Source organism: Myotis davidii, unplaced genomic scaffold, assembly GCF_000327345.1.
Source record: "Myotis davidii unplaced genomic scaffold, ASM32734v1 scaffold97, whole genome shotgun sequence".
Taxonomy (NCBI): Eukaryota; Metazoa; Chordata; class Mammalia; order Chiroptera; family Vespertilionidae; genus Myotis; species Myotis davidii.
Window position 1 is genome coordinate 561,045 of NW_006289392.1, and position 14,037 is coordinate 575,081.

The 14,037-nt window shown below is 40.5% G+C and overlaps 1 protein-coding gene across 1 annotated transcript in view; it reads right to left on the reverse strand.

Moving 5' to 3' along the window:
• SIK2 (salt inducible kinase 2) overlaps positions 1-14,037 on the reverse strand; it is a 129,182-nt gene that overhangs the window by 38,150 nt on the left and 76,995 nt on the right. The window contains exons 5-8 of the mRNA XM_006761574.2: positions 8,645-8,769; positions 8,092-8,215; positions 6,544-6,764; positions 4,287-4,439 (exon numbers count right to left, since the gene is read on the reverse strand). Coding sequence (XP_006761637.2) covers positions 4,287-4,439; positions 6,544-6,764; positions 8,092-8,215; positions 8,645-8,769 — 623 coding nt within the window. The remainder of the gene's footprint in view (positions 1-4,286; positions 4,440-6,543; positions 6,765-8,091; positions 8,216-8,644; positions 8,770-14,037) is intronic.

The window sequence follows — 14,037 nt, forward strand, 5'->3', positions numbered from 1 at the left end:
ACAGGGATGTCTTCTTTCAACACTCCTATTCAAAAATAGTACTGGGCCCTAGCTGGTTTGGCTCAAAGGATAGAGCTCCTACCTACTGAAGGGTCCCAGGTTTGATTCCAGTCAAGGGCACTTGCCTGGGTTGCAGGCTCAATCCCCAGCAGGGGACGTGCAGGAAGTAGTTGATCCATGATTCTCTCTCATTATTGATGTTTCTATCTCTCTCTCCCTCTCCCTTCCTCTCTGAAATCAATAAAAATATTAAAAACAAAACAAAACAACAAAATAGTACTGGAAGTCCTATCCACAACAATCACACAAAAAGAATAAAATAAAAGGCATTCACAATTGTAAAGTAAGAACTAAAACTATCATAATTTGGCAATAACATGACACTATATATATATGGACCCCTAAAGATTCCACCAAAAAAAACCCCAACTAGAACTAATACAGCAATTCAGTAAAGTAGCAGGATACAAAATAAATATTCAGAAATCAGTTGCATTTTAATATATCAATAATGAATTATCCTTAAGGGAAACTAAGAAAACAATCCCATTTACAATTGCATTAAAAAAACAATCTAGGAATAAATTTAACTAAGGAAGTAAAAGACCCGTACTTGGAAAATTATAAGACACTGAAGAAGTTGCAGATCCAAATAAATGGAAGCATATACCGTACTCATGGATAAGAAGAATTAACATCATTAAAATGTCCATACTACCTAAAGCAATCTATAGATTCAATGCAATTCCTATCAAGATACCAATGGCGTATTTCATAGAACTAGAAAAAATATTCCAAAAATTTATATGGAACCACAAAAGGCCTTGAACAGCCACAGCAATTTTGAGAAAGAAGAACAAAGTTGTAATTATCATGCTATACTAAAAGGCAATGGTAATAAAAAAGCATAGTAGTGGCATAATAACACATTTAGATCACTGGAACAGTATAGAGTACGCAGAAATAAATCCATGTCTATATGGCCAATTAATATTTGACAAAGGAGGCAAGAACATAGGAGAGAGTAAAAATAGTCTTTTCAATAAATGATGTTGGGGAAGTTGAACGATACATGTAACTTCTTAAGGCCACCTTCTTACACCATATACACCATATTCAAGAATAAACTCAAAATGAATTAAAGACAAATGTAAGACTCAAAACCATAAAACTCCTAAAAGAAAACCTAGGCAGTAAAATCTCTGAATCTCTCTTAGCAATATTTTTTTTCCCTGATATATCTTCTTGGAAAAGGGACACACACACACACACACACACACACACACACACACACACACAAATAAACAAATGGGAGTACATCAAACTAAAAAGATTTTGCACAGTAAAGGAAACCTTCAACAACATGAAAAGACAACCCACTGAATGGGAGAATATATTCACCAATGATACATCTGATAAGGGGTTAATATCCAAATTCATAAAGAACTCATTCAAATCAATACCAAAAACAACAAAGAATCCAATTTAAAATTGGCAGAGGTCCTGAACAGACACTGCTCCAAAGAGGACACACAGATAACCAACAGACATATGAAGAGATGCTCAACATCACTAATATCAGAGTGATGCAAATTAAAACCACAATGTGATATCACCTCACACCTGTCAGAATGGCTATCATCAATAAATCGATAAACAAGTGTTGGTGAGGATAGGGGGAAAAGGTAATTCTAGTGCACTGTTTGTGGGACTGCAGATTGGTGCAGCCACTATGGAAAACAGTATGGAGGTTACTCAAAAAATAAAAAAATGGAATTGCCTTATGAGCCAATGATTCCACTTCTGGGTATATATCCCAAGAAACTCAAAGCACTACTTCAAAAGAATATATCTACCCCTATGTTCATTGCAGTGTTATTTGCAATAGCCAAACTATGGAAAGTTATAACATAAGTGCCCATCAACAGAGTAGATAAAAAAGTGGTGGTACATATATGTATAATGGAATATTACTTGGCCACAAAAAAATCTTACCATTTGAGAAGGCATGGATGGACCTGGAGAATATTACGCTAAGTGAAATAAGTCAGTCAGTGAAAGACAATTAGCATATGATTTCACTTATATGTGGAATGTAAAGAATAAAACAAACAAAATTGAAACAGACTCATAGACAGACAACAGAAAACAGACTAATGGTTCACAGAGGGGAGAGGGATTGGATGAAAAAAGAGGAAGGGATTAAAAAGTACAATTGGTGTCCTGGCCACTATGGTTCAGTTGGTTGCGCATCTTCCTGTGCACTGAAAGATTGCTGCTTCAATTCCCATTCAGAGAACATGCCAAGGTTGTGGGCTCGATCCCCAGTAGGGGGTTTGCAGGAGGCAGCAAAATGATGTTTCACTCTCACATTGATGTTTCTCTCTCTCCCCCCGCCCTCCATTCCTCTCTCTCGAAAAATCAATAAAAAAAGTTAAATTGGTAGTTAAAATCACAGGATGTGAAGTCTAGCATAGGGAATCTAATCTAATAATAGACAAACATGCTAACTGACCATACCTCCACTATGCTTCCCATTGGCTAATCAGCAGGATATGCAAATTAACCCAACCAAGATGGCGGCCAGCAGCCATGCAACTGAAGCGGGCAGGAGGCTTGCATGCTCCAGTGATGGAGGAAGCCAAGCTTCCTCCCTGCTGTGGCTGGGCTCTGAGCTCCACTCTAAGCAACAAAGTTGCAATTATAGAAGCTAAACAAACCCCAGATACCTGCTTTCAGCAGGCTGTGGCCTAGGAGCTGGAGCGGCAACTAAGTTTCAATTATAGAAGGTAAATAAATCTCAGAATAAAAAGCAAAAGAAAAAGAGGAGAGGCTGGGAGCTTCAGTAGCTGGCTTGGCCAGCCTGAAAACAGCCATCAGCCCCTCATCCAGACTGGCCAGGCACCCCAGTGGGGACCCCCACCCTGAAGGGGGTGCAGGCAGCCTGAAAATAGCCATCAGCCCCTCACCCAGGCTGGCCAGGCACCCAAGTGGGACCTCCCACCCTGATCCAGGACACCCGTCAGGGCAAACCAGCAGGCCCCCACCCGTGCACCAGGCCTCTATCCTATACAGTAAAAGGGTAATATGCAAACTGACCCTAATAGCAGAAAGACTGGGAATGACTGGTCACTATGACACACACTGACCACCAGGGGGCAGACGCTCAATGCAGGAGCTGCCCTCTGGTGGTCAGTGAGCTCCCACATGGAGGAGCTCTGCTCAGCCACAAGCCAGGCTGACAGCTGCCAGTACAGCGGTGGTGGCGGGAGCCTCTCCCGCCTCCTCAGCAGCGCTAAGGATGTCTGACTGCAGCTTAGGTCTGCTCCCTGCTGGCAAGGGGACATCCTCCAAGGGCTGCCGGGCTGCCAGATGGATGTCTGATTGCCAGCTTAGGCCCAATCCCCCGAGGAGCAGGCCTAAGCCAGCAGGTGGTCATCCCCCGAGGGGTCCCAGACTGCGAGAGGGTACAGGCCGGGCTGAAGGACCCCCCTCCCCTCCGAATGCACAAATTTTTGTGCACCGGGCCTCTAGTACAGTCAATAATATTGTAACAACTATGTATGGTACCAGATGGGTACTGGAAATATTGGGAGGGGGGAGCACTTTGTAAAGTATATGATTGTCTATCCATTATTCTGTATATCTGAAACTAATACAAAATGATATTAAATGTAAACTGCAAACAAAAAGAATAAAATCTTGCCATCTGCAACACCATGCATGAACCTAGAGGATATTATGTCAGACAGAGAAAGACAAATGCCATATTATTTCACTTGTATGTGGAATCTAAAAAAAAACAAAATAAACAAGCAGACTAGAAACAGACTCAAAGATAGAGAACATTTGGATGGCTGCCAGATGCAAGGGGGTTGGGAGGATGGGTGAAAAAAAGGTGAAGGAGTCAGAACTACAAATTGTAGTTATATAGTTACATAGGTATATAAAGCACAGCATAAGGAATATAGTCAATATTATAATACCTTTTATGGTGTCAGATGGGTACTAGATTTATTGGGGTGATCATTTCCTAAATTATATAAATGCTTAATCATGGGTTTTACACCTGAAACTAATATAATATGTATGTCAACTGTAACTGGAAAAAAAAAAAAGGAAGGTGCTAAAACATTTGAGAATCTAGTGAATGACAGGCAGAAACTTTACAGAAAAACAGAGCACAGAGGATGAAATCCTAACCCTTTGTAATACAAGATGAACAATGTGTCAACCATGTGAACAGGCACATGCACAGATAAGACTATTGGCTAATGGGGTGTTACCTTGGCAACTGTTTGTTCAGCAATGGTGCTGGGCCGCCGCTGGCGGGCATCGAGCCTCTGCTCCACAGGAAAACTGCTCCTATGTGATTTCAGGCGCTCCACCAACAAGTAATAAATGGCAGCGAAGTGATTGTAGCTCTTGTTCTGCAAAGACTGAAAGAGAAAACAAGTGCTGAAGGCCAAGAGCCATAAAAATCAATCCAATGATCTATACCTGTCTAAAAAAAGATTGAAGAAATAATGTTTTCTTTCTTACAAACAGAGTAACAAAGTATGCCTCAAAATAAAAGCTGTTCCAGAGTTTAGAATAAAAGACAGATCGTTTCAAGTTTCTAGTTTTAATTATATACAGGGTGATACCTTTAAATGACAGGCCCTTTGATACTAACAGGATCCATTTATTTTTCTGCATTCAGAGAAAATGCCATCACTGTCTCATGCAGACATTCCCCAATGCTGTCATGTGGTTCCATCTCATAGCTGTAACTATGGCGTAAGGTCGGTTAGCAACCTGAGCCCAGAGGCTCTAAATCTATAGCTTCTACACAAGTACAAGCCACTGCAAACTCTGAAGTGACTGATTAAAGTCTTTGGGGAACTTTCTGGTGATTATTTTAGGCTGGAAAATGACATTTGGATGCTATATTAAGAGACTCTGTGTCTCCATTCCTAGGTAATTTTTTCCTCTTGCTTTTGCAATCCAGCCCTCTTGAAACCTTGAATATAAAGTTGCTTCCCAATTTTTCACATCCCTCATCCGCCAGATTTCCCAGGGTACTAAGGAAACAGAGAAACAACTGCTCCTTTCACTTCCAATTCCACCTGACAGTCTGCATGGGCGCTGTGCAGTACACCTCAGAGGGCAGAGCACTCAGCACAAATCCCAGACCAGTGGAACTGTGCTCACAGCTGCCACTCTGTACCTACTTCATGGACAAGTACAGGAAAACATCAGAGCGCATGACAAGCAAAGCAGGAAAGCCAGTCTGGTTTCACTTATGGCTACACTGAAGGAAAAGGCAGTACAGTTCAGAGCACTTAATATTCATAAGGAAGCATTTAATATTTTTTGTTATGGTCCCTCCTTAAAAGTACTGTTTTCTGTTTGTTTGTTTTACTGTTGTATAGGTATTAAGAATATGTATATCTTATGAACATGCTATTAAGGAAAGAAAGAAATGGAAGTGACGAGAAATTTTCTAGGTTCAAACCTTCTCGTACTTCCATATCAGGAAACTACCCATTTTTGTCGTCTCGGTTTCTCCAGTTCACAAGCTAAATCCAGTTGGCTTTCCTAAATCTGATGCCTACCATTCTTGTTTTCTGCTCAGACCTCAGCCTTGTTCCATAGCTGCACATTTATGTTCCATATAAACTAGTTTATTACCAATGTCAAACGTTATGGTTCATCTTAGAAGAAAATTGCTACTTTGTATTTCTTAAGCTTCTGTCTTTGTCTTTTTCTCAGTCCTATATACACTGAGTGGCCAGATTATTATGACCGGCCAGATTATTATGACCACACCATCAGTACTTGGTTGGGCCCCCTTTTGCCTTCAATACTGCGGCGATTCTTCTTGGCACTGACTCCACGAGATGTTGAAAGGTGATGTGAGGAATCTGACACCATGCCTGATGAATGGCACTGTCCAGTTCTGTGAGATTTGATGGTTGTGGAACCAGCTGCCTGGTGGCTCTTTTAACTTCGTCCCACAAATGGTCAATTGGATTGAGATCTACTGATTGTGCGGGTCACTTAAGCAAGGTAAAGTCTCCCTCGTGTCCTTGAAACCACTCCTGCACAATACTAGCACCGAGGCATGGCGCACTGTCTTGTTGGAAGAAGCCGTCTCCATTGGGATATGCCATCAACAGGATGAAGTTGATCAGTAACAATACTTAGGTATGTTGTGCTATTCAAACATTTATAATGATCTGTCCCTCTAGCAATTTCAGCGGGAAATTATAGCTAATTTGCCTACAAACATCAGGTGGTCATAATAATCTGGCCACTCAGTGTATACCATTCCTCTTGAGTTTTTTGGCAGATGGGGCAAAGGTAGGAATTTATACGTTGAGTAAAAGCAATAAAACACACAAACATTTGATTAATCTTCAGGGAATATTGAACAGTATGTCTAGGTGCTGGGGATGGCCATGCTAAACGACTAGGCTGATAGGTATGAGCATGAAATTACAAGTTACTGAGTACAACAGAATCCTAAAATTTTTTCAGTCAAATCTCTGATCACTTTACCTCAATGGTTTTCTGCTGATCTATTCCAAGGCTGTGCATCAGTCGCAGAACCTGTTCATTAAACTCCCCAATGGATGGCTCATTTTCTTGGCCTTGTGGATAGAGAACAGGTCTCTGTACAGGAACTTCTATGAGCATCCATTTATGCTCCTTGATTTGAGCTATGGTTAGCCTTTTGGACGGGTCTAGGACCAACATCCTTCGAATAAGGTGCTCACAATCTATGGAAAACACAATGGTACAAAAGTCACGTCAATCGCCTTGCACTTCAGGGTGTTTGCTTTATTCATGTGACTTTGTACAATGGCAGTAATCTTTGTGTCCTCCACAGTGCCTACTGGAAAGCAGAAGGTCAAATGAATAAATAAATACATAAAGGTTACTTATGTTTGTCAAGTACTCAGGGTGAATGTTGACACACAAAATTAACCATCAATGTGAATGAATACTTAAGAAAAACAGAAGGCTGCAGGCCTATCCAATTTTGTGCTAAATAAACTGCTTTATCAACTGAAAATATCTAGACACAGACTTAGATTTCCACTAGAGGAAAAAACAAGCCTTCTTTCTAAAATAAGCAAATAATAAATGATCCACAGTTATGTCTAAGACTCTGTGAGGCAAGAGCTAGCCTGTGGACTGTTGCTTTCTCCTCATCAGTGCAACTGAGACAAATGTATGTGAAATATTACTTATTCCTGATTACACTAAGAAAACTGTACTGCTGCAAGTCTGGGCACCAGCTTATATCCTGAGCTGAAATCATGCTCTTTACCATCCCACATAAGCTTAGATCACTTGGTAGGTGCCAGGAATTCTGCTAAGTGCTTTATACAGATTAATTAATCCTTAAACAACAGCTCTCTTAAGAACTATGGTTTTTTCCATTTTATAAATTGAAGAAATGGAAGAACAGAGAGGAGATATGAGTGAACTTAGGATTGAAACCAGGCAGTCTGGTGCTAAAGTCTACACTCTTAACTACTGAAGCATCATTTCTACCGTTTCTAAGAACAAAAGCATTAAGGGTGATAACTAAAAACTAATCAAAGGAGTAAACCTAACTGCTGCCTATGTGCATGAATTTCGTCCACTGGGCCTCTAGTCCAATATAAAACTGGTTGGGATTACAGCACTTCATCTTAATTCAATAGTTTTGCCAGCTGGTTTTCAAATTTAATTTAAACATTTTAATTTTGCAACTTCCTGCCAAAAGATATGATAAAATCCATTTCAAACTTAGAGTAAAATTGTTGTGAATCTGTATCTACAAAGAACTTCTCTAAGGCTAAAATAAATGTGGGACATTTATGGACGGAGAATAAATGGGGATACTTGTGTTTTTAATCTGGGAAACTTGTTTTCAGTTAGGAAGGCTGGAACTTTCCTCACTTACACGGAGAGAGTTGCTTATTTCTATGGCTTTTAAAGTAACTCAGTCACTTCATTTAGCACCCAAACTCTTAGAAAAAGGGAGGCTTTGCCTATGCGTTTCATTAGGAGCACAGACTCCGTAGTGCCCAATTAGTAAGATGAACAGGTTGTTACCTTCTGACATGAAATACGGAATCCGGAATCTTCCTTCCAAAACTCTTTGCCTCAAAATAGGAAGAGTAGGTCCATCAAAAGGCAGAGCTCCACAGACAAGGACATAAAGAACAACTCCCATGCTCTAGGAGAAGAAAATAACGGGGTAATTTTCATACTGAGAACTTCAAACACTCTTTGTTTCCCAAAATATCCCTTAATATCCTATGGACTAAAAAAATTTCTGTTTGAATGTACTATTTTCTTGAATTTGAAAAAAAATCTGAAATGCTAATTATTACAATAAAGTATCCTATAATAAATATCAAAATATGTTAATCATTTGATTTCTACTTAACTTTAAATTACTGCTGATGTTAGAATAAGAACATCTGTCTTTAGAAATTCTTTCCTAGAATCCAATTCAAGATGCTCAACTAATTATAGTCCAATGGGTAAGGAAAGTATGAACTACTGCCTATGTGTCAGACACAAGAGCTTTAAAGATGAGCCAAAGTACCAAGTATTATCCTTATAGATGCATTTAACACAACACAGCAAAGCAAAGAAATACCCAAATATCCAGCTGTGGTCCTTCATACTGCTGCCCTTCAAAGACTTCTGGGGCTGCATAAGGGGGGCTGCCACACCAAGTTGCCAGCAGTTCACCACTTTTAAAGAAATTTCCAAAACCGAAATCTGTTGGAGTGGAAATAAATGTTACTTTCATCTATGGTCTCAAACTATACTGAATTTCTCTGTAACAAATTTTATATGCTATATTAACGTTATCACTGCTATTTATTTTGTGAGGAATGGGATGACATCTATTCCATTTTCCTAGCACTCAGCATATATTCAGCATTCAAAAAATATTTCTTGAATGATTGTATTAATGAATCAAGTTTTCTTCTCAAAGATAATAAGAGATTAGAAAAAATACTTTAATACTGTATTTTTAAGGCTAAAAGAAAATCCACTGGTGTGGACAACAAATTGAATTTGATAATCTCAGAATTTTAATTACTCCATGATTTAAGAGTTAGCTGTCTTAATATGGTCTACAAGAAAGGAACTAAATGAGTAAAACTCTAAGAGATTTAAGGGTGCATGGGGGAGTGACTGGCTGTTCCTACAGTCATTATCCCAGGGCAGCAAAATGTATAACCTTTTAAGGCAACTGAGTACAGTGTTTCCTAAGTAACAACTCTCTAAGTGCTGGCCCACGCATCTTGATATAGACAGATACCTACCTGAATAGCTAATTAACATGTGATGGCTACATGGCCCAGTCACAGGCCACCTATCACTAGTACTTACTCATTTGTGGAATGCAGTGGCATTATACTTCAAAACAGTTAATGGCCTTCCCCAACTACTCATACTGAATCTATATCTTCAATATACAGCATGCACTCTGGAAATACTATACTCACATGCCTTCAATATGCATGAAAATTACAGCAGAATTCAGTGAACTCTGGTATAAACACAAGCTTGTGCCCTTCTGCTCAGCCTTCACATAGTCTCATGTTCTTACTGACGAAACAAGTTCCTATTATTTTGTCAGGTATAGCCCCACTGTTCTGTTACAGCCTGACTGAAGAACACTGCCCTAGTGACAGGTACTGGCTCTGCACAGCACTGATGGACAGTGAGCGGCCCCAGGGACTGGATCAAGTCTCTAGTGCCAGACTGACTGGCTGTGTGACTTTGGATCAGTCTTTGTGAGCCTTAGTTTCCCCATGTGTAAAGCTGAAATAATAAATATACATAGTCAGCAGGTTGTTGTGGGAATCCAACGATAATATAAACTCACAATCTTCACACCGTGAGTGTGTACCTTACATGGAAGCATTCTTTCAGCTAGTTGATTTAAAGCTGGTGGCAACCAGCAGTGTCAGTAACTACGGTCACAATTTCCAACATTACAGCTTCATGGCAGAGTACAAACTAGGAAGTTAGAGAGAACTAGAGCTGGCCTCCCATTTTGCCACTTTCTAGTTTCAAGTCCTCTAGGAAAGTAATATAACTTCCCTGAACCATAGTTTCTGTATCTATAAATGTGGGGATACCCACCTGCCAAGACAGGATGCTGCGAGGATTAAGGCAGATTAAGAGTATAAAATGCCTGGAGCCTATGTGAAACGAGCTCCCTTCTCCTTGTGTGGAGCATCATTATCAACTACCGCCTTTCAGAGAAAAAGGTCCTGAGAAAACACACAAGAAAGGTAGGAAAAGTATAGTGGAGCTCAAGGGTTCAGAAGAGAAAAGGGTGCATGGGGGAGAGCCTCAGGCGCAGTCTACACCTGGTGGAGCAACACTGTGGTCTGTCCTTGGCATCCAGAAGTACGAGACAATGAGAACTTCTTCCTTCTCAGCTTCAGTCCTATACTCTGTTTTCCAAAAAGACGGTGAGAAAGGTCTTATTTTCTCAATTCCACCTCTAAGACTAACGACTCACCACACAACATATGTCCACATTGATACACTTCTAATAATCTAGAAAACCTATATTCTCAAATGAGTCAAGAACTACATGTTCAAATAATATTTAAAGAGGAAAATGTTAATTTCACGCACACAGAAAAGCACACGGAGCTCTGCATGAGTGTTTGGAGATCCTGAAATAGGTCCGATAATTGCTGTGCTTCAAACCATAATCACAGGATGAGTTTTAGCACACGTAGTTGAGGATACACTCCAAGCAGCATTGTAAAGTTTTAATGTCTCAAAAAGCCTTTCCAGAACTCCTTCATTCTGAACTTCCCTGGACTCTGGTGGAATGAACTCAGGGGTGACTGGGCAGGGGCTAGGCAGGAAGCAGCCTGGCCTTTTTATTGCCTGAGCTTGCTCACTGTACATTTCCTAGGCATGAAGAGGCGAGGGCAAGGAAAGCGTCACGTGCTTGTGGCATTCCAGGCTCAACCTTGGCATTACATGTCTAGGACACAGAAGTGTCTTGTTAACTTGTGAGGAGTGGTTACCAAGCAGATGTGTACTTCTATCTCCTGTAAGTAACTAAAGAAAATTGGAACTTGAGCCTGTAGAAACAATAAAATAACCAAAAGACAATGAGGTTTATGAAGGCTATTATTAATGGCATATATGCAGATGTTTTCTATAAGCTTGTCAAAGTGCTTATACACATTGTATTTGTAATCAATCATCTGATACACCAGTGAAGGAAAACTGTAGAGTCAGGCAGATTTGGAATCAAATCCTGGGTTTTCACTTAGCTGTGTGATCTTGGATAAATTACTTAACTTCTCGAACAGAGCCTTGGTTCATCATTTGCAAAATGGGGATAATACCTACACTTCATAAAGTCTCTGTGAGCAACTTATTGTATATTATCTATTATAAATAGATAATATATAATGCATGAGTTACTCAAAAGAATAGAAGAATAGTAATTCTTCCTCTTCTTGCTTTACTTATCTGCCTTCTCCATCAGACTAAACTCCTTGAGAGTAGAGAGGGGAATGATATATGTCTGAACTCCCCAGCACTTAGCACATGCTCTCTGTAGAGAGCAGCCATTCAATGAGGGTTTGCTGATGAATATACTGTCATCTCTCTTGGAAGTACTTACTATGTGTCAGAAACTTCTCTAGGCCCTCTGAAGATGATTTCTTCTTAATAACCCCCTTTGGTATCCTTACAGGGTTATTAAGAGAAAGTGAGGGTAGAAAGTTAAGGACCTTGCTAGAATTTATGCTAAGTTGTAGAACTGGAATGGAAACAAAGTCCTCACTGTTAACTGCCACCTTTGTGTCCTTCCTGGCAGTGATTTGTAACTATTTTTGAACAAATTAATAATGGTCAGGTTTAAGAAGTGGCAATGGAAAGGCACTTAAAAAGAAAAGCTTTTATTTCTTCACAGGAATCTGGATGACTTGCTTCACTCAGTCTGCAGCTTTCTGCCTAGAAGCACACAGTAAAATGAAGGATGAGCAAGAGGGATGAGATACGAAAATGGCACAGCTATGCAGGATTTGTTTCTTATCGCCATTTATTCAAATGCAATGCATTAATGTGTCATCCTACCAACCAAATTCACTGCATTCTTTCATTAAACATTTGAGTGCATACATGGATCAACCACTGTGCAAACACAGAAGAGATTCTAACTACAACAGAGGATAATAAAAGACAGTACATTTTCATCTGAATTTTGGAAAGCATTAAGAAAACGATCACTTGAGCATTATTCCTCTTTATGCTAGACCCAGATCCAGCCTGGCCTGCTGGAAAGGAAAGATTCTTCGAGTCTAATTTCTTCTGCAGTGCTCTGATCTGTAAGTTAATTCCTAACACGATGGCCGCTATGTCCCTCAGCCGTTGTTTCCTATTTCTCCGTCATAAATTGTATGCCATATAATGTTGAATTCGCTTTGTCATGAATATTTATTTTATTGTTTGGGTTGCAATTCAATACTATTGTTATACTGTTATTTATTTTGATGCTTTGGCTATTAGGAGCTAACTCAGGTTGGCTCCTTTCAACATGTCATGTCTTTTAAAAATTTCATTTTAGCCCTGACCGGCTTGGCTCGGTGGACAGAGCATGAGCTTGCAGACTGAAGGGTCCCAGGTTCGATTCTGGTCAAGAGCATGTACCTTGGTTGCGGGCACATCCCCACTAGGGAGGTGTGCAGGAGGCAGCTGATGGATGTTTCTCTCTCATCAATGTTTCTAACTCTCTATCCCTTTCCCTTCCTCTCTGTAAAAAAATCAATAAATTATTTAAAAAAACAAAAATTTCATTTTAAGTATTTCCTTATTTTTCTGGCAACAGAAGATGTTCCAGGCTCATCTTGTATTTTCCCTACCCCAGCCTTGAAATGAACCACTTTCCCAGAGGGGACCTGGTTCCCTTTACAGAGGAATGACATTTAGAAACCAAGACTAGGACCTAGAGGAGCTCATCACAACTGGGATGTCACTGCTTCTAAGCCCTGTCAGTAGACAGGAAGTGTATGTATGAGTGCTAGTTCATAATAAATACTTGTATTTATTTTTGTACCTATCTATATGTGTATATGTTTTCTTAAAACCCTTCATTTCATACTGATACTTCTCACACTGATCCAGGGTTCAGCCTAGAATTTTTATTTATTTATTTTTTAAAATATATTTTATTGATTTTTTACAGAGAGGAAGGGAGAGGGATAGAGAGTTAGAAACATTGATGAGAGAGAAACATCCATCAGCTGCCTCCTGCACACCTCCCTAGTGGGGATGTGCCCACAACCAAGGTACGTGCTCTTGACCGGAATCGAACCTGGGACCCTTCAGTCTGCAGGATGACGCTCTATCCACTGAGCCAAACCGGTTAGGGCTAGAATTATTTTGATACTATTTTTATTCATACATAATCGAGCAACTCTGAAAAAATTTTGAAGGTATAAGTGAGGCAGGATAGAAAGAGGTTAGGGGAAGCTCCCAACAAGTGGAATGAGAAAGTAAAAACAGACACTGGAAGCCCGATAAACTGTTAGGGCCTATCACCAGAGCCCCCACTTCCATGTATGATTAAAAGTGAGACAGTTTATGGCAGGAAATCACTGAGGTGGTGACAGAAGTCAACAAGAACTGGCTAACACCAGATCAATCCAAGATGGAGGAAAAATTCACTGGAAACTGACCCCTAAGCTCGTTATACCATCACTAGAGGCCAGGTGGACAAAAATTTGTGCACTCGGCGGGGGGAGGAAGGGGTCCCTCAGCCTGGCCTGTGCCCACTCATAGTCTGGGACCCCTCAGGAGATAATGACTTGCTGGCTTAGGCCTGCTCCTGGGTGGCAGAGGGCAGGCCTAATCCCTAGGTGCAGCCCCTGGTCGGGCTCAGCGCAGGGCCGATTGGGGGGTTGGGGCACTGGCCCCGTCACACTCAAGGCAGGGTCGATGGGGAGGTTGCAGCGCTGCCTCCTGTCATGCACAGAGCAGGGCCCATCAGGGGGG